This window comes from Nyctereutes procyonoides, unplaced genomic scaffold, assembly GCF_905146905.1.
Source record: "Nyctereutes procyonoides isolate TBG_1078 unplaced genomic scaffold, NYPRO_anot_genome, whole genome shotgun sequence".
Taxonomy (NCBI): Eukaryota; Metazoa; Chordata; class Mammalia; order Carnivora; family Canidae; genus Nyctereutes; species Nyctereutes procyonoides.
Window position 1 is genome coordinate 18,866,324 of NW_026575036.1, and position 21,658 is coordinate 18,887,981.

General features: G+C 37.5%; 1 protein-coding gene across 2 annotated transcripts in view; it reads left to right on the forward strand.

Moving 5' to 3' along the window:
- LRRK2 (leucine rich repeat kinase 2) overlaps window positions 1–21,658 on the forward strand; it is a 136,970-nt gene that overhangs the window by 89,481 nt on the left and 25,831 nt on the right. For both annotated transcript variants that reach the window (XM_055318624.1, XM_055318623.1), the window contains 8 exons: window positions 27–214; window positions 1,248–1,402; window positions 2,866–3,012; window positions 3,157–3,348; window positions 4,717–4,863; window positions 8,115–8,215; window positions 11,190–11,380; window positions 17,644–17,804. In XM_055318624.1, the coding sequence (XP_055174599.1) occupies window positions 27–214; window positions 1,248–1,402; window positions 2,866–3,012; window positions 3,157–3,348; window positions 4,717–4,863; window positions 8,115–8,215; window positions 11,190–11,380; window positions 17,644–17,804 (1,282 nt within the window). The remainder of the gene's footprint in view (window positions 1–26; window positions 215–1,247; window positions 1,403–2,865; window positions 3,013–3,156; window positions 3,349–4,716; window positions 4,864–8,114; window positions 8,216–11,189; window positions 11,381–17,643; window positions 17,805–21,658) is intronic.

Here is a 21,658-nt window from a genome sequence, read left to right on the forward strand (position 1 = left end):
TTTATTTACGAGTTTAAATCTTTCAGATTTTGACAGTGAAAGTGGAAGGCTATCCAAAACATCCCAAGGGAATCATTTCACGTAGAGATGTGGAAAAATTTCTTTCAAAGAAAAAGAGATTTCCAAAGAACTACATGTCACAGTATTTTAAACTGCTAGAAAAATTCCAGATTGCCTTGCCAATAGGAGAAGAATATTTGCTGGTTCCAAGCAGGTAAACCTAAACTGGAAATTCACCATCTATTATATGTTTTAATTGTCAAAATAACTGGTTTATGATAAATGTATTATTATTTTTTGCTTCTTGTATACACTCTCTACTGAAATGTAACATTTACTTTTAATGAAAACACTACATTTGACATTTTAAAGGTATAGTAAATGATTTGTTTTATGTATATAATTACTGTTTGGTTTACCACTACTTGAATTACTTAAGAAAGGAAAATAGTGATGTGTGTGTGTGTGTGTGTGTGTGTGTGTCCTTAAATGGTGCTGAGGGAGTTATATTAGACAGGTTCTGGAGGATAGTGCGTTTTCATCAGAATTTATTTTTTAAAGGTTTTATTTATTTATTTATTTATTTTTTCATGAGAGACACACAGAGAGAGAGGCAGAGACATAGGCAGAGAGAGAAGCAAGCTCCTCAGGGGATTCAATCCTGGGACTCCGGGACCATACCCTGAGCCAAAGGTAGATGCCCAACACTGAGCCATCCAGATGTCCCTCATCAGATGACTTTATGGCAGTGAATTTTCAGAGAGTGGCAACACAATGAAGGCCTAAGTTCTAGCTCTGTATTATAGAAAATTTTCTTGTTGCTTTATAGTTTCTTATTTCTGGGAAATGTTATAAGGTATATGACATTGAAAAGCGCAAATTGCATTGATTGGTAGATGCTATTCAATTCTAAAAATATATGTACACTTTTTTCTAGGACATGACATTTTTTCAAGTTTTATATAATCCCTTAAAACCTGTCTATGCATAACTAATTGTAATAATTTATTTATTAGTGTAAATGGGATTACTGAAAAAAATGCATCTGAGCATGTATTTGAATTGACTAAATAGCCATTGAATTTTTGAAGAAGGAAGGTCATGTAGCAAAAGAACATTATAAAAAAGTGCAATTGCCTACAATATTTATCTTCGACTCATTGATTTTAAGTAGTAAAGCACTCTGGTTAACATGGTTGGGTAAATTTTTATGAAGCTATATAATGCTGATACCCTTTTCTCTTTAGTTTGTCTGATCACAGGCCTGTGATAGAGCTTCCCCATTGTGAGAACTCTGAAATTATCATTCGACTATACGAAATGCCTTATTTTCCAATGGGATTTTGGTCGAGGTTAATCAATCGATTACTTGAAATTTCACCTTACATGCTTTCAGGAAGAGGTATGTATTTAATGAAGTCTCAATATTTGAGAAGTTAGGGGGGAAGCATATTAAAACTGACATGTCATTTTCACAGAGTTCATGTATTTATAAGGCCACTGAAAATTAGAAAATAAGCTTATAGGACTTCAGAGTAGCCAGGATAAGGACACATAGGCTCATTTAAGTTCATGTAGTTTGTCAAGAAGGAAATTTCTTAAGTCCTCACTCAAAGTGTATTTGTTTTTATTTTAGACACATTTATAATTAGTATGAATATCTTGCTTTCCAAGCCAGAGTAGACTAGAAGCAACAGTTTTAGAAGGTAAGATTACTAGGATTCACTGGTGTTAAACACATGCACATGTGCAAACCGACACACACAAATGAACAAAGAAAAATTACAAGTGACTATCACTGCAAAGCCAGAGAGTCTTAGTTAACAAAAGTAACAGGTTCTGACCGTTCAGACCATTCAGTGTAAAGACTTAAAAGCTCTCTTGCTGTGCAATTCCTGAGGGATTTATAAAAAAGATTAAAAATGGGTCTTTAGGGCAGCCCTGGTGGCTGAGCAGTTTAGCGCCACCTTTGGCCCAGGGCCTGATCCTGGTGACCTGGGATCGAGTCCCGCGTCGGGCTCCCTGCATGGAGCCTGCTTCTCCCTCTGCCTGTCTCTGCCTCTCTCTCTCTGTCTCTCATGAATAAATAAATAAAATATTTAGAAAAAATGGGTCTTTATAAGCTCCTTCTTCTTGAAGAAAGGGATAACTAGTGCTCCAAAGGAAAAATATCATTTTTGGGGGTGGGGTGGGGAGTTAAAAATCAGCTTTATGCATGTGTTACTGTATTTTGAAATAAACCTTATTTTGCTTGCAATTAATCAATATGTAGGTAGTTACATCACATTAAAATAAATCATTCCAGAGTTTTTATTTTAGTGTGACAACCAACCTCCTTTTAAGAGTTTTAAAAGTTATGAGAATTTGGGGTGCCAGTGGCTCAATTGGTTAAGCATCTGGCTCTATTTCAGCTCAAGTCATGATTTCAGGTTTGTGAGATCAAGCCCAGCCCAGTATTGAACCTGCTTAAGATTCTCTCTCTCCTTCTCCCTCTGCCCTTTCCCACCTTTCACTCATGCACACTCTCTCTTAGAAAAAAAATTGGAAGTTATGATTACTTATTTATGATTCTTTTTCTTATGTTAAGCATATAAAACTATTTTAACATCATGAATCTGAACTATCTTTTAGGTTTACCTACTGGGCATTTTATTTTATTGCCTTGCAAAATTGAGGCTAAAATACTTAATTTCATGCACAATAGATATGAATGAGGAGTTGTGTCATTAACAATTCCAATACTTTGTTTCAAAACATATGTATCTCTATTACTTACTTGTGGCATTTGCAGTGATTTTTCTGCTCTTTTAATTTATGAAGTTCATAATTAATGGATACATTTGGGTCCATTTAAACTTCTTTCAGAACGAGCACTTCGCCCAAACAGAATGTATTGGCGACAAGGCATCTACTTGAATTGGTCTCCTGAAGCTTATTGTCTGGTAGGATCTGAAGTCTTAGACAATCACCCAGAGAGTTTCTTAAAAATTACAGTTCCTTCTTGTAGAAAAGGTGAGGAAATTAATTCAAAACTTTGAATTGTACCACTAAAGAAATATAAACATTTTTTTTCAAACTTTGTAGTCCCTCTTTCTAGCTTTGCAACAGAATAGGGTTCAGATAGGGTGTTGATGAGCTCTTCTTTGGATCATGTAGGCTGTATTCTTTTGGGCCAAGTTGTGGATCACATTGATTCTCTGATGGAAGAATGGTTTCCTGGATTGCTGGAGATTGATATTTGTGGTGAAGGAGAAACCCTGTTGAAGAAATGGGCATTATATAGTTTTAATGATGGTGAAGAGCATCAAAAAATCTTACTTGACGACTTGATGAAGAAAGCAGAAGAAGGTAGTATTGATGTAACTTTCAAAATTTTTAAGTGATCCTTTCAATGTTCAATGGCCCACTGGGCAACATAACCTCAACTATGAAATAAGAATACTAGAACCTACCTCATAGAATTGTTATGAGGATTAAAATAGATGATACATGCTTCCAGAATTTGGCTATTGTAAATAATGCTGCAGTAAACATAGGGGGTGCATATATCTTTTTGAATTAGTGCTTTCTTTTTGTTTGGGCAAATAGTCATAGAATAAGCAGAATCACATGGTATTTCTATTTTTAATTTTTCAAAGAACCTCCACACTGTTTCCCACAGTGTCTGCACCAATTTGTATTCCCACCAACAGCATGTGAGGGTTCTTTTTATTTCACATCCCTGCCAACACTTGTTATTTCTTGTTTTCCATTGTCATTCTGACAGGTGTAAGACGATATCTCATTGTGGTTTTGATTTACATTTCCCTGATGATTAGTGATGTTGAACAACCCAAGTGTCCATTGATAGGAGACTGTATAAAGAAGATGTAGTATGTGTATATATATATATGTGTGTGTGTATACATATATATGTGCATACATACACATGTGGGATACACATACATAGATACATACATATATGCACTATATATATAATATATACATACATACACACTGGAATATTACTCAGCCATAAAAAGAATGAAATCTTGCCATTTCCAACAACATGGATGGACCTAGAGGGTATAACACTAAGTGCAGTAAGTCTCAGACAAAGACAAATGCCATATGATTTCACTCTTTAGAACTTAACACACAGAACAAACAAACAACAACCAGAAAAAGGTAGACATAAAAAACCCAGACCCTTAAATACAGAGAACAAACTACTGATTACTAGAAGGGAGGTAGGTTGAAAGATACATGAAATCAGTGAGTGGGATTAAGAGTACATTTATCATGATGAGTACTGAGAAATGTATATCAGTATATTGTACACATGAACCTAATATAACACTGTATGTTAATTATACTTGCATAAAAATATAATAGGATGATACATAAAAATAATTTAGCAATTTGTTAACCATGTAACAAGTGTCCCCACAAATGTGGTAAAAGTAGAGAATAGATATTTCTTAGACAGATGTCAGTCTAAGGAAGTTCTGAATTCTAATTTCTAATGAGTGAACCTAGGAATGAATTTGTAGCATTCCAAGTGCATAGGTGTTAACTGAACCTTTAACGCTTTATCAGATTTTCTAGAGAAAAATAGGATCGGTAAGAAAACCTAAAAGAAGGATTAGAAATCATAGGAAATATGATTATTTTTGTGCAAATTTATGTATATCCTTAAAAGTATGTTTAAAAAAAACCGTTTTGTGTACTTTTCAGGAGACCTTCTAGTAAATCCAGATCAGCCAAGGCTCACCATTCCAATATCTCAAATTGCTCCTGACTTAATTTTGGCTGACTTACCTAGAAATATTATGTTGAATAATGATGAATTGGAATTTGAACAAGCTCCAGAGTTTCTCTTAGGTAACTACTTTTGCTGGTTTGAGAATAAAAATGAGGATATAATTTTTCCCTTATAATCTAGAAAACATTAAAATATAGTTACATTGTCATAGTTTTTATTGTCTTCATATATTTGTTATAGTGGGTTTTTTTTCGGAATGATGTACTTGAAAGTAGTGTTACAGACATAGAATTTGCTTTGCATACATTCTCAGGGACTAGATTCGAGATAAGAATGGGACTGCCATGGAAGTTCATGTGTTTGTAAAATATATCCTTGCATTTGTTTTAAGTGCCAGAAATGGGGGGGGGGCAGATAAGGAGATTTTCAGTTGTGTAATGCAGTTATTTTTCAGTCTCAAAAAGATGGGATAGGTAAAGGAAGAACACCTCTAGGTAGTCATAGAAGCAGTTTTGTTCCTCAGGATGACAAGCATGAATTCTCATAAAAAATATTCACAAAAAGCAGTTTGAGATAAAAAATTTAGAAGCATTATGTTGGTGACATACTCAAGTTCTGAGAGACTGGGAACAGTCAAGAAAGAGCATTGGGTTAAATTACTATAAAGTATTTGAAGACAATTATGGCTTTACTTTGTGGAGTATTCACTGTTGTGTGTGTATACATTTAATTTTAATTAAATTTCACAGAAATAATGCCTAAAATATGTCTGTTAGGACATTAAAATTATTAACAAAGAATGTCCAAGATTTGTGACATGACATGTAAAAGGTAAATAAACTGCTTTACACCTTTATTCTTCACATCAATTGAAAAAATTTAGAATGAATTTGAATGTTTTGGAACTCTGGAAGTGAATATATTATTGAGTTAACACAAAATGCTGAATTGTCAATGCCAAATTTTAGCTTTTAACCAATGCCACAGTTGACTTGTGATTTAAAGGGTACAGCTAAGTACCAGGCATTCTGTTTTCTTTCTTTGAAGAAGTCTCAGGCTACAGACAAAGCTCCCCAGAATATCTCTTATTAGTACATTAATATGTGTTTCATATTAATGGGTACTTTTGAGCAATGAATGTAGAAATGCTCACAAAATTCATTTTGAAGCACTTACATTTTTTTGTTTTATTGATATAGTTGACATACAGCACTGTATAATTTTAAGATATACAGCAAATGATTTGAGTCTACATATATTTTGAAATGATTACCATAATGAATTTAATTAAAATTGGTTATCCCATATAGATATAAAATAGAAGAAAAGATATTTTTTTATTTGTGGTGAGATCTTATAGGATTAACTCTTAACGACTTTAAATATATTTCACATAGCAGCATTAACTGTAGTCATCATGCTGTACATTCCATCCCTAGTACTTATTTATCTTATAACTGAAAGTTTTTAACCTTTGACCACCTTCAAAAGCGTCTATTTTGTTCTGTATGCCATTAATTACACAGAGGAAAGTGTTCATATAAGTACTCCCATTCTCTAGTCTCCTGTCCCAGAAACCCATCAATTTCATGTTTATTTACAATTTCAGGGTTTCTCAAACTCTATACTGTTGCTTTTTTAGATTGGCTGATTCTTTGTTATGGGGCTGTCCTGTGCATTGTAGGATGTTTAGTAGCATCCTCTCTTCTACCCACTAGATGTCAGTGGTGTATCCTCACCCCCTTCCCCGGGTGTGACAATCAAAAATGTTTCCAAACATTGCCGAAATTAGAGGGTATAGGGAGGGGAGCAGCAGCATTCTAGTTGAGAATCATTGACTAAACAAATGAGATATAACCTTCTAAAAACATTTTATAATCAGAGACACCCCGCCCCCCCCGCCGAGTATATTTATGCTACGGTAGTGTGGTAGAGGTCATTCATTGCTATTTTCCTTATAGAGTGGGAATGAATTTCGGGCTTCCAGTTAACACTCTCTTTCCAATATAGCAGTTACTATATGACACTTCTTGTTAGATTTGTGAATATTGATGGACTTGTTTTATGAAAAAAATTTAAATGCACAGGTATGGGGTTGTATGTATCTGTTTGAGGAATTGTGGGGTGCATTTCCCCTTCAGGAGATTATTTTTTCCAGAGAGCCACACGAAAGGTACTTGAGGGGTATTATTTGATGGGGTTAGTTATTCTCAACCGTGGTTGTTCATTAATATCACCTGGGAATTAAAAAAAATCTAATGACCAGTAATTCCTGTAATTAATTAGGTCAGAATCTGTGAGGGTGGACCAGACGTTGGTACTTTTAGAAAGCTCCTCAGATGTCCTGTGCAGCCCAAACTGAGAGAACTTCTGGGCTAGAGTACTGAGAATGAATAGCAGGACAGGAAGGGAACCACAAGGGGGAATTTGGAGCTACAACATGGATTTGTCCCTGATTTGGGATCTTATTTAGTAGACAGCATAGCATAATTTATTTTTGAACAAGAGAGTGACACAATCCAAGTATAATTATAGGGAGCTTGATTTTGCAGGAGAAGTAGATGGCATTGGACAGAATGAACTCAGAAGGCCTCCACAGTCTAGGCAGAAAGCGCCAAGGTCACCAGATGGGTGTGGTGGGGACGGAAATAGGAAAGAGGCAAGGGCAAAGAGCTAAGATGATTTTTTGGTTTTGACTCTAGAATGAGTACAAAAAGAGGATTTTTAAATTTGTTTTAAATCAGCTATATGAGGTGGAATAAAAACTAGTTTGGAGGGGCACCTGGGCAGCTCAGTGTATGGGCGTCTATCTTTGGCTCAGGTCATGATGCCAGGGTCCTGGGATTGAGTCCCACATTGGGGTCCCCACAGAGAGCCTGCTTCTCTCTCTGCCTATGTTTCTGCTTCTATCTCTGTGTCTCTCATGAATAAATAAATGAAATCTTTAAAAAAAAAACTAGTTTGGAGACAAGATGATGAGCATGGCTTCTGATGGAGCATGGTTGAGATTTGGAGGGACATGCCAGTGATCTCCAATGCAAACTTGTAATACAGGATAGAGTTCAGAAGCTGGCTTGTGGCTATAAATGAAGATGTGAAACACCCAACATATAGGAAGAGATGAAGTTAGGGAGTCAATGAGGTAATTGAGCAGGCAGTATGTAGTCCGAAGACGAAAAGGCTGTAACAAAATCTTTAGGTGCATTGTAGTTCATGGAGTAGAAGGAAGAGGAAGCATCAAAGGAGACTTGATTCAATGAAACAAGTGGGTCAGATTTCTCTTCACGCACACAACAATGTAATTATAATTGATAGAATTTATTTAGCTTTTTTTCTTAGATTAACTGAAGTGCTTCTTTCTTTTCAAAAGGTGATGGCAGTTTTGGATCTGTTTATCGAGCAGCCTATGAAGGAGAAGAAGTGGCTGTGAAGATTTTCAATAAACATACATCACTTAGACTGTTAAGACAAGTAAGAAATCCAATAACATTATTACACTAATTGTTAATCTCCTGGAACTCTGTTTTTGCATGTATTTGTGAAAATGCAAAATGATTACATTTCCCCCAAGTCTACCTGAGTCCAGTTAGGAAATCCCACTTTTGTCTTTTCCTTATAGAGTAAAAAAAAAAAAAAAAAAGTTTGTTTCATTTCTCCTGTTGAAAAACAAAGAAAAGACAGTATTCTGAGAATTCTTGTACAAGGCATCACAGTTACCTGCCCCAAGTACAGAAGAAAAGAGGGTAGCTCTTTTGAGGTCTTGTATGTTAGAGGAACCCAAATCCTGTGCACATTTATAAATTTCTTTTGGTTTCACTTATATCACATGTTCTTTTTTCCAAAAGCACTTAGGTTCAGGACAGTGCCATGCACTGATTGGCTTAGCCCTGCATTACTCAGTCAATCTCTATGGTAATGTAGATGGTATTACTCATAACAGTCCCACCTTTTCCTGAGGCTAGAGTTGGGCTGCTTCCCCCTAAAATTCATGGTCTGCTTGGGTGAAGGTTGGGCAACTTAGCAAAAATCAAGGTACCCTTAGAAAGAAAGAAAAGTGAGTGGATGTTAAATGCAAAGCCCACAGTGATCACTCTAGTACCCTCTCTGGTTTTGAATACTGTGGGGATTTATTTTATTTTCTGAATCTTTCCTGACAGTAAGAATGAGAGAATGAGTCAGGGTGAAAGCAAAGGTAAAATCCAATTCAAATTCTGTGATCTTATGCCAGAACTCAACTGTATTTTTGAATCTATTCAATCTTATTAAAAAAAATAAAAAGTAATTGGTGCCTAAATGTGAAACTAAATGACTTATGTAAACTAAAAAAGGGGCACAGTTACAATATATTAGTTATTCTGAAAAATGAAAATAATTCCATGTCTGTGTAAAATATTCTGGAGTAATTTTATTAGTAATACCAGAAGTTACACTGTGGCTCCAGAAATAAGTTAATAAACATTTCATATATAGAAACAAGTCTGTGAAGCAAATCTGGGTGCAGTCTCTTTCCATCTATAGGCAATTGGTTATATACATTGATTTTTTTTCAGCCTTGGTTATCAGTCTTTAATATATGTTTCAAATTTTATGCGGTGTGCTCAGGGAACCTGTTGAAAATCAAAACACTAAGAATATATACGAGACTGAGTAGTGTATAGGCAGCTCGGTGACCTAAGGAAATAATAGGAAAAATAGTTACAGTAGCGTGTGTAATGTGCTTGTTCTGAAGAAGAAGAAGAAGAAGAAGAAGAAGAAGAAGAAGAAGAAGAAGAAGAAGAAGAAAAGGAAAGGACTTCAGTGTCGGGTGCTGCCTCTTGAGGGTCATTCTACCAGTGGTCATGAACTGGGGCCGATCTAGTAGAGTCTCCTGTTCCTTTCTCTTTGAAATCAGTGAGCACTTTTCAAGGATGGAGAATTTGGATTAAGCTTCTTTCTCCCTGGGCTTCTGGAAGAAAACAGACCTAACTTGACTGTCTCATCAGTTTTAACCAACTGAGCTGATCAGACAGGGGAAGAAACGATTCTTACCACTAAGGAAATATGATTTCAGTCCAGAGCTTTTGTTCTTGGAAAATCCCCACTCAGGGCATTCAGCCTTTCTTCTTCAGCTTGCAGAATTCTCCACACTCCCATTTCCTGACAAAGGCGGTTGGCATCGATACTCCACACCTTTGAAGCTGGCTGTTAAGAAGCAGAGCTTCTGCAGAAATCACAGCTTAAAACATGTCTCAATTTAATACCACATGTACTATAAATTTCAACTAAATTAGAGTTTTGGCGTAAAGTGAAATATACAGAAGAAAGTGTGTATGGAATTCACAAACCACAGTATTATAAAGGAGACTGTAAAGTCTCACAGGATGTGGTCTAGGAAGAGGATCGCATCAGAATGGAGACGTCTCTGTTCAACCTGAAGTAGTATCTCTGGCTCCTTGGAGAGAGATTGTTGCCACCAGGGATTCCTTTAGTGAGAGTGGTTCAAGGCAGGTCTCTCTGAGAGAGTAAGAGTATTTGAGCTAAGATCTGAATGATGAGAAGCCTTTGGCCATGTGAAGGGTAAAGGGGTTTAGAGCAGAGGGATCCAGCATGGGCAATGGGCCTGTGACTGGAATGAAGGAGCTGGGCACGTGCAGAGAATTGAGTGGACATCAGTGTGGCAGAAGAATGCTGCATGAAGTATAGGAGACAGGAAGAGAAGGGTTTGAGAGATGGGCTGGGGCTAGGTCAGATCAGGCCACGAAGGCTGTTCATGGGGTTTTAACCCAAAAGTCACAGGTAGTTATTAGAGAGTTTTCAGGAGGAGTGATACCATATATCCCTGTGAGCTTAAACACTCTCAGTAAACTTTTCTAGGCATTAAACCATAAATGATAGGCAGGTTGTATCTCACACACCAGTTGCAGTTGATCAGTAGTGGCTGCTCAAAATTCTGGGCTAAGTAGGACTCTGCTAGGATTCATTAGATAAGACTGATGTGACCTGTTAGTGTGACCATAGGGTGTGTACTGTCCCTGCATTAAATCTGAAAAACATAGAGCAAAAGGAAAGCTAGAACTTAAAATTTTCATTCAAAATGTATTTTTATTATTTATTTTTTTAAAAAATATTTTATTTATTTATTTATGAGAGACAGAAAGAGAGAGAGAGGCAGAGACACAGGCAGAGGGAGAAGCAGGCTTCACGCAGGGAGCCCGACGTGGGACTCGATTCCAGGTCTCCAGGATCAGGCCCTGGGCTGAAGGCTGCGCTAAACCACTGAGGCACCTGGGCTGCCCAAATGTATTTTTAAAAGGCTTTTGATTCCTGAAAATGTGAAAAATATAAAAAAAAAGATCAAAGAGGAAATGGAACCTTTGCTCTAATCCAGTTTCCCAGAGAAGCGTTAATACACTTAAGGAAGAATAATGGGACCGTAGTGCTCATGAATGTTTTTTTGCTTTTTCAGGAGCTGGTAGTCCTTTGCCACCTCCACCACCCCAGCTTAATATCTTTGCTGGCGGCTGGGATTCGTCCTCGCATGTTGGTGATGGAGTTGGCCTCCAAGGGTTCGCTGGACCGCTTGCTTCAGCAGGACAAAGCCAGTCTCACCAGAACTCTGCAGCACAGAATTGCACTACATGTGGCTGATGGCTTGAGGTAATGAGTTAGGTCATACGGTTTTCTACTCAGTGTGTGTGACAAGAGTGAGCCTTAACTTACTCTCAGGCTTGGAGATCTGCACTTTCCAGTAACATGTCCCCATAACATTTTACAAATAGCTTGGTGGAAAAAACTACCATTTCCCTGACCAGATTTTGTAATTTCATAAAATAAGAGTAGGAAGACCACGCAAAACCTCATAGACAGTGGAAGGAGCATTTGGATCCAGGAATTCTGTTCTAGAGCTCATCATGATCTTAACCCTGTCTTGACCTCCTTCCCCTAAAAAAATATAGGTTAGGTTTTCAAGTGTCAAGGAAAGTGTTAGTTCTCATGCATAATTCTAATAAGGAAAGTGGGAGAATGCCTGGGTGGCTCAGTGGCTGAGTATCTACCTTGAGCTCAGAGTGTAATCCCCGGGTCCTGGGATCCAGTCCCACATCAGGCTCCCTGCATGGAGTCTGCTTCTCCCTCTGCCAGTGTCTCTGCTTCTCTCTCTGTGTGTCTCTCATAAATAAGTAAAATCTTTGAAGAAAAATAAGGAAAGATTAGTCTGTATTTCTGAAGGGGATTGGAGTGATTTGATTGTGTCAGAGGCACACCCGACCTTGCAGCCAGCCGGTACCAGGAGGCAGCGCAAGAGAGTGGAAAGGCCAATGGTCTTTGGAGACAAAGAGACTGGGAGAAATCACTGCTCTACACACTTAGTAACTGTGATTTTACACTTCCGAAACTTTTTTTTGTTAACGTCTGTAAACTGTGACTAATACTTAATATGTAACGTTCCAAGGACTTTTGTGATAATTGAAGACATCTCAGATTAAAGTCTGGATTTCCTCCTCCTCCACTGCCCCCATCTCCAGTCATGCATTCATTTCACCTTGGAGTCATCTTCCATTCCTTCCTTTCTCCCACATCCCATACCTAATCCTTCAGCAAATATTTTCAGCTCTGCCATCAAAATAAATCTTAATACAGCTACATCTCATAGTCTCTCCCTACTGGAAGCATCTGAGCCACTGTTATGGCTCCTTGCCTAATCTGCCCACTCGCTTTCATCTTTTCCCCATATGCCTGCTACTTCACATGGCGGTCATGGTGGTTTTTCTCCATGGAAGTTGGATCAAGTACTTTATCCCGTTATCAACTCTCTCCCATCTCACTCTGTGCTCAGCCACTTGCTTCTCTGAGATTTCTCAAAAATACCCGGGGCTTTATACCAGCTCTTCTCTTGACCAGGAGTGCCTGATGTGCAGATATCCTCTTGGCTCACTTCTCATTTCTTCCAGGTCACCTTTCAGGGAGGTTGTCCCTGCCTACCTTATGTCTCTCTGGCACCTATAGCACTTATCACTACCTGATATGCTTTGTGTCTTCATTTAAAAAGTTTGTTTGTTGTTTGTCTTTGCCACTAGAATCTAAGGGCCATGATAGTGGGGACTTGCCATCTTATTCACCTCCATGTCCCTAGCACTTAGAACAGTGGGCCCTCAATAAATATGTGTTGGCAGTAGGGAGAGAAAAAAGGAAGTAGGGAGGGCGGAAAACAGTACCTGACTCATATAGTCACACAGTGGATGCAAATTTCTTTTTCTTCCTTCCCTTCTGAAATACTGTGTCTATTCCTCTCAGACAGTATCCAGAAATGTAAATGGAATGGGTCATAGGAAAACAAATGAACACTGCTCATAAAAAAATAAAACCAAACCAGGAAGATATAGCTCAATAGTATATAGAGAATATAAAAAGAGCATAAAATAAGTAGATTTTCCTTTTCTGAAAGAGTTCAGAAACTACTGAAAAACAGATTATTATTGAGACAGTACTGTGGAGGTTTGTATTTGGGTGGGTATATCTGCTTTGGACACCAGGGGGAACCGTGTATTAAATGAATCTAGACAGTGTGCAGCAACGCCTCATGGATTTCAGAGCTGGATCAGTTGCTTTCCTTAATTTAACTACGTCCAGATCCTAATTTCCCCCTAATTCTTCCATGTAATTCCTAAAAAAGTTTATTTAGAGAATGAAGAATTACTATTTTTCATTCATGACTGTTTGAAAGACCTCATCTCTAAAATAACTTACTCTAGTTCTCTGCAGCCTTACTTTAAATAACAAAATTCAGCAGTTTCTGATGAAGTAAATTAAAGCTCAGCATATTTTCCTTTAATCTGGCTGATTTCTTCTCAGCATGATGCTAGGACAGCTTTCTGGATCTTGTGCCACCAGAGGCTAGTGGATTTCAGTAGCTTTTAATCTTCTGCCAGCACTAAGTATATTGTTAAAAACTCAGCATTAAGGATTGTCTCCTCAAATGTATTTCACCTGAAACTATAACTATGGAAACAATACAATCACACTCCTCTGGAGTCCCTTAAACGATGGAGCTGTTTAGAGGGATATACAAGAACTTTTTTCACATTATGTATTCTTTTACTGTATTGCCTACAACGGTTAGCTTTCATTTCTAATTCAGTCCTCTCCCTTGAGTTCTTAATCATAATTCTCAATTACCTATGAAGATACGGTCATCTGTAGTTCCCATAAGTTTCTGTGTTTCGTTATTTACAAAATTGAGTTTCCTTTCTCTGCTCCTTCCTACCCTGAATATCTTCTTTCTCTTGTATTTCTCACTTCCGGACAAAGATACTTGTAGTCACATCTAAACTATTCCTCTCCTCAGAGGAGCCTCAGTGTCCATCAAAAGGTGAATAGATAAAGAAGATGTGGTCTATGTATACAATGGAATATTACTCAGCCATTAGAAACGACAAATACCCACCATTTGCTTCGAGGTGGATGGAACTGGAGGGTATTATGCAGAGTGAAATAAGTCAATCGGAGAAGGACAAACATTGTATGGTCTCATTCATTTGGGGAATATAAAAATTAGTGAAAGGGAATAAAGGGAAAGGAGAGAAAATGAATGAAAATATCAGTGAGGGTGACAAAACATGAGAAACACTTAACTCTGGGAAACGAACAAGGGGTAGTGGAAAGGGAGGTGGGTGGGGGGTTGAGGTGACTGGGTGATGGGCACTGAGGGGGGCCCTGAGCAGGATGAGCACTGGATGTTATGCTAAATGTTGGCAAATTGAACTCCAATAAAAAAATAAAAATAAAAATAAAAAAATAAAATAAACTATTCCTCTCCTCCCCAAAGTAAGTATCAATTTGGTCACCAGGTCTTTGACTATTTCACATTATCTTTTTCATCCATTCATTTATTTTTATGCCACTATTGCTGCCTTGCTCCAGTCCCTCTAGGGAATTATCAAAATATTTCTCCCAAAATAAAAATCTAATTATGCTTGAAATTCCCTGGTAGTTCTAAGTTATCTGTGAAGTACATCCAAACTCCTTGTTGTGGCATTGAAACTTTTTGTGCTTTGCCTTTCTCTCCATCCTCCTGCATTTCCACTGCCCTCAGTCTCTATTCTAATCATGCTGAAGGCCTTGACTCTTCATTGACATCCATGTTTGTCTTGACACTTGTCATTCGTCTCTTTCCACAAATTTGCCTGCCTAGAGAATACATTTTTCTGTAGAATTTGCTCACATACCATCTTCACACTGAAGCTTGACAGCACCATGAATAAATGGCCTCTCTAGCACATATTTTGTGAGTTGGCTCTATGCAAGACTTTGTGCTAGGTGCTGAAGAGGGAAAGGCAGAGATATACATATTATCTTATCAAGGCTGAAAACTTAACAGTCTCCTGGCAGAGTCTGCTTTGCTATCTTTATGTCTGTTTTTCTACCTCTGGCTTTCCTAGCATTTGGTACTCACCACAGTTATGCAACCTTGTTCGAGGACCTGTCTCTCCTCTAGAATGAGACTCCTCAAGAGCAAAGATATAAGGATGGCTTTGTCTCCCCTAGTTACTGGCCCTCTTAGATGCCCAATACATATTTGTTAAAAGAGTGAATAAATGCATTTCATTTTTAGAATAATTCTACTTAAGATGAGATAAACTTTAAATTATAAAAAAGGGGTTTCCTAGCAACACTGATAATCACAATTAAAGAATGACTAACAGAGTTTAGACTAGTTTATTTTAATAAAATATTTGACAATACTCATTGTCACATAATGCATAAATTATGGCTGAATTATTTTCATAAGGGAAGATCCGCACTTGTTAATATATCCAGAGCTATTTTGCTAGTCTATTAGAAGCTATTAAAACTGTACTTTTTAAGATTAAATTCTATAATTGAACATTTTAACTAACCCAGTTAATCTTTCCCTCCCACTGACATGATTTCAAATTAAGTTTAACTATTTTTTTAACCTTTGAGAAGTATTGTGAAAGAGTCTACATTCTATAAATATTCTAAAAGAGGCATGCATTAGGAAGGATTTGGATGCTATTCAATTATTCATGACTTCGCTTTAACTTTTTTCTTCTTAATCTCCCAGCTTTTCTCTTCAGCAGGGCAAGGGTAGCTAATGGCCTTTCAGTAAGCCCTTAGTAAATTTTTCTTTCTAGTCCATTACTTATTGTTAAGGTCAACTTCATTAGTACATTTATCTTATTTTCCAGCCAAAAATATGTAGAGCAGAATGAGTAGGCCTAACATCATATGTCCTGACTACATCCTGGAAGAGGAAGAAAGTTCTGCTTCAGCTGATGCAATTAAATGATACATACACTGTAGGCCCTCATGCAATGGAAAGTTCAGAGTATTGCCGCCACTCGGCTCGTAATCCCTCTAGCAGTGATGAGTATTAGGTAATGGAGTAAATATTTATGGATACAATGTGAACCCAAACCAAAAGCCACAAACAAACAAAGGATTTGAATTTACCTCTGTTAAGTTCTGTAAAAAAATTGTCCTTTCAAGGCAGGTCATAATTTACTTGTGAGATCATGCAGAGAATTATAGCAAATTTAACATCATGGAGCCAGGAAAACAGAATTGGAGTGGAGGGGAAATCTGAATTTTGTGAATATGTAAGGAAAGGTGGTAATGGAATTACTTTAGTAGTTGGAGCACAGTGGTAGGCTCTCTGGCTGAGTTCCTAGAATGGACAAGACCTGGTTAAGATGGAAACTTTATTTTGTTTTTAAATCTTTACCTGCAGTGTCCAACTCTATTGCTTATGTTTGATTGGATCAATCTCTAATGGGAGTGACTTTAACATCATCCAAGATCACCTTTCTCAAGACACTGTTTTACTCATTCTAATTCTCAGTCCAAAATGTTTTTTGTTAACTTTAATTCATAATAGAATTAAGTTTAAGGTAAATTACATCTTTGAGCAGAGTATAGTATTGGTAGGTAGATATATTTTTATGTTGATTTTTTTATTACTGAAAAAGGTAAAAATATTTTCCCACAATTTAGGAAACATTTTAATAAGAGAAAAATAAATATCAAAAAAGAAATGGAATAGAGAGAATTTTAGGAGCTAAGATAAAGTCCTATATGATTTTAAGAGAATAAAAACTATTAATTGGAATTATAACAAAATACTACCAACTCTTATTTAACATATTTACATTTTAGACTAATTATAAAATAATCTTATGATCTTTGAGGGAATTCAGAATTCCTTTTATGTGATTATTAGGTATTTAAGAGAAAGGTTACCAAAAACTAGTACTTTGCTTGAACGGGTTGTGCTGTAAAGTTTAAATCACTCACTTATGAAGATTGACCTGTTTCTTGTTGGGTGGTGGAAGGGGAGGAGGGAGGGGGGTGGGGGTGACTGGGTGGTGGGCACTGAGGGGGGCACTTGACGAGATGAGCACTGGGTGTTATTCTGTATGTTGGCAAATTGAACACCAATAAAAATAAATTTATTATTAAAAAAAAATAAAGCGCAGCTGGTTTTGTAATATTTGGCTCATGTTTTCATTTCCTTCTATGATATCTCTTTGCCTCTTTTTTTTAAAAGATTTTATTTATTTATTTATTTATTTATTTATTTATTTATGAGAGAGAGAGAGAGAGAGAGAGAGAGAGAGAGAGAGAGAGAGAGGCAGAGACACAGGCAGAGGGAGAAGCAGGCTCCATTCAGGGAGCCTGATGTGGGACTCCATCCCAGGTCTCCAGGATCAGGCCCTGGACTTAAGGCAGCACTAAACCACTGAGCCACCCGGGCTGCCCTCTCTGCCTCTTTTGAGGGGATCAAACTTAGCACAGAAGTTTTGAAGCTTTGCAAAATGGACATATATTTTTAAGGAAATCATGACAAAAGTTATAATAATATAATCACATTTTAATGACATTGCCTGTATGTTTTCTGACAGATACCTCCACTCAGCCATGATTATATACCGTGACTTGAAGCCCCACAATGTGTTGCTCTTCACCCTGTACCCCAATGCTGCCATCATCGCAAAGATTGCTGACTACGGGATTGCTCAGTACTGCTGTAGAATGGGGATAAAGACGTCAGAGGGCACACCAGGTAGGTGAGAAGGTTTGCTTGGTGATTCTTTGGGATGGATAACCAGTGACTTCAGTTGTAAATTTAGGAGAATCAAGAGAACACTGTGTCCTATCATGTTGTGAGCAGATACATCTTGTGTGAATGATTGTGGCCACTACATTATGATTTTAATAACTGTATTCTGTAGAGGAAAAAAGATCTACTGATGTAATTTTCTAGGGGAAAAAATAACAGAAAATAGAGGGTGTTTGATGTAAAATTATATATTTAAAAGTTGGATCTTTAAAAAATTTAGATACTCCAGAAGTGGTAAAAAAAAAAAAAACAAAAAAGCAAAAGTTTTAAAGTAGGTATTGTTCACACTTACTGCAAAATGAGGCAGGCCAAATACAGGTTCACAAGCCCCTTTTCATAACTCTTAAATCGAAAGAACTTTGAAAACCCAAAGATTTTTTTTTTGTAACTGATTGGTAGCAAAATCTGACCTGAACTAACTTGATGTTTATTATAATCTTTGTTTCTCAAACTTTGAATATGTGTATGTTTCATGGCAGAAATATAGCACATTTGAGTACAGGGTTCTGGCCTTGACCCTACTGAAAGTTTCTGTAATTATGTTATATATATCATTTTTAACTCTCTTAAATATGAAAAAAGTATAAATTCCTAAATACTTCTTGTCCCAAGAGTTTCAGATAGGGACTTGGGGCCAGAGTTTTCAGTTGTACTGTTCTTGATACAGGCATACTTTCTTCTTCTAATAGAATGCTTATAGGAATTTAAACCTTTAAACATAGCACTTTGGTTTTCTTTCTTCCAAATTTATGTCATTGATACTTAACAATTTTTTTTTAATTTTATAAATTAATTTTTATTGGTGTTCAATTTACCAACATACAGAATAACACCCAGTGCTCATCCCGTCAAGTGTCCCCCTCAGTGCCCGTCACCCATTCACCCCCACCCCCCGCCCTCCTCCCCCTCCATCACCCCTAGTTCATTTTCCAGAGTTAGAAGTCTTTATGTTCTGTCTCCCTTTCTGATATTTCTCACACATTTCTTCTCCCTTCCCCCATATTCCCCCTCACTATTATTCATATTCCTCAAGTGAATGAGAACATACACTGTTTGTCCCTCTCCGGTTACTGTGGCCAAGTTCAAAAAGGGTGTTGCCTGAGTTCTCCTCTGGGATTTTGATGGAATCTTGTCTCACATTTAGATCTTTCATCTATTTTGAGTTTATCTTTGTGTATGGTGCAAGAGAGTGGTCCAGTTTCATTCTTCTGCATGTGGATGTCCAATTTTCCCAGCACCATTTATTGAAGAGATTGTCTTTCTTCCAGTGGATCGTCTTTCCTCCTTTATCGTATATTAGTTGACCATAAAGTTCAAAGATTTTATTTATTTATTTATGAGAGTCACGGAGAGAGAGAGAGAGGCAGAGACACAGGCAGAGATAGAAGCAGGCTCCATGCAGAGAGCCTGATGTAGGAATCAATCCCAGGACTCCAGGGTCATGCCCTGGGCCGAAGGGAGGCAATAAACTGCTGAGCCACTCAGGGATCCCCTGTCATTCATACTTTAATACTTAAAAATAATGTGGCTTCTCTCTTTGGCCCTATATAGCATGAAGAGTCATGGTTGCTATGTAAAGTGAAACACCGATTCTGGATATCATTATGTCTATGGTCTCCAGAAATCACAGACATCATTTTCTTGCTTTAAAGTTTAATGTTGCAAAACAAAAAAGTTTAATGTTGCTTATTATGGTCATCCTCAACCCCTACTTGTCATGCCTGTTCTAATAATCCTATCACATCTACAGTTAATTGAGTCTCTACCAGTGAAAATCCACTTCCTGTACTCTTGTGTGTTTAGATATGTTCTTTCCAATTACTGTCTACTCCATGCGATCCTTCCTTTCTTTCTCAACTCCCATTCTCCTTTTAGTCTCAGGTTCATTAGAACCTCAGGTTCTGATTAATAAGAAACAGTCATAAGCAAGTGCTCTGTACAGACATCTTGTCTTTTGGTCTTCAGTTTGAACAGAAATAGAAAATTGAGGGGTTGATTTATGTTTGGAGCAATAACTCCAACTTTAGAAAAATCTTGTATAGTTTGTTATTTGTAAATAAAATTACACCATCTTGATGATCGGCACTCAATTAAAACACATGCCTTAGACAGAAGACAATGGGGGATATCTAAGAAAGCAAAAGATCCTAGTTTGTTCTCTAACCATCCCCCTCACCCTCCCACCTTACTTATGTACTTGGATAGGCAGATGGCCCCAGCTTGCAATGTGTGGTTTTATTTTTGCTCCAAATATGTATCCTCTTTTTTGTTTTTCATAGCTATGTGTTGGAAGTAGAGTGTACGCTCTCATAAACTTTTCAAAGTACATATTATGGCTGCAAGTGTCTCTGGGTTGTTTAATAATAAAGTGATTATCTCTTGAGCACCAGCTGTGTATCAGGCTCAGTGCCAGATACATCAGACACATGGTATCTTATCCTCATGTGAAGGCTGGAAGTTAGCTTTTACTTTCTCATCTGTAAAGTGAGGAAGCTGAGGCTCAGCAAGATTCTGTACTTGCAGGAGGTCATGCAGTAAGTGGTCAAGATAACAACTCAATCTAAATGAAAAATGAATCCAGAGCTATTTGGCTTTAAATTCTAAATCTCTTTCCTAGATTACATGCAACTCTAACTTGTACTTAAAGAGGCTTAAATATCCAATCTTCATTATAAAAAATAAAAATAAAGCAAAATGGGGACACCTGGGTGGCTCAGTGGTTGAACATCTGCCTTCGGCTCAGAGTGTGATCCCTGAGTTCCAGGATCGAGTCCCACATCAGGCTCTCTGCATGGAGCCTGCTTCTCCCTCTGCCTGTTTCTCTGCCTCTCTCTGTGTTTCTCCTGAATAAATAAATAAAATCTTAAAAAAAAATAAAGCAAAATGATGGGACCATAAACAACAAAGATTACCAACTACAGGTTTGGAAGAAGAATCTTAGAGGATGGAATTCCATAGGCTTCATACACTTCCACCTAGAAAATGTAGGCCCAGGATAGGGGTCTTCTCTTGGGAGATGTGCTGATGATTCTCGTGTGATATGAAAGTGGGCCACACCACTCAACTGAGGCCTGCAACTTGTTCCCCCTCCAAACTGCAATCCAGTAACAGTGTTCATGGAGTAGAAATCCTCTTGACGAGGCCTTGTCCACCTAGTTGGACAGAGGATCTGTCTGGTCCCTGTTGACTGTGTTCTGAGGTTCAAACCTGCCACTTCCCTCAGTGGGCTGGACCAGCTAGCAGCCCACTCAGTTCAACTCTATTCAGACTCATTGCCCTTCGTTTTAAGTATCTGACTTCCTCGCTGGGTCTGAACCTGCCTAGAGTTCAATATCCAATTGATTCTTCATGCCAAGGCAGATACTTGTTACTGATCCTTTTAACCTGCTGCTATATCAATGTAGGATAATATACATAGTGAAGAAAGATCATGACAAAAAAACCCAAAGCCTGATCCTTTCTGTTCTGTCCCCTTTTCCTCCAGGCTGCTTAATACATTGTAAGCATTTTTTCTCATATATCCCGGACCTTCTTTTTATCATTATTCTATTCATTATTGTTAGAGCACTTTCATTTATCTCAGCCCTAAACTCAGCCTCAAATTTTAAGTAACTGTTACCACTGCTAACCACCATCACCAACTCTTCCTTCTCCAAAACAATTATGTTTGAGAAGAAAATCATCTCCTTTCTTTTTTTTTTTTTAGACTTTATTTATTTATTCATGAGAGACACAGAGAGAGAGAGGCAGAGACACAGGCAGAGGGAGAAGCAGGCTCCATGCAGGGAGCCTGGCGT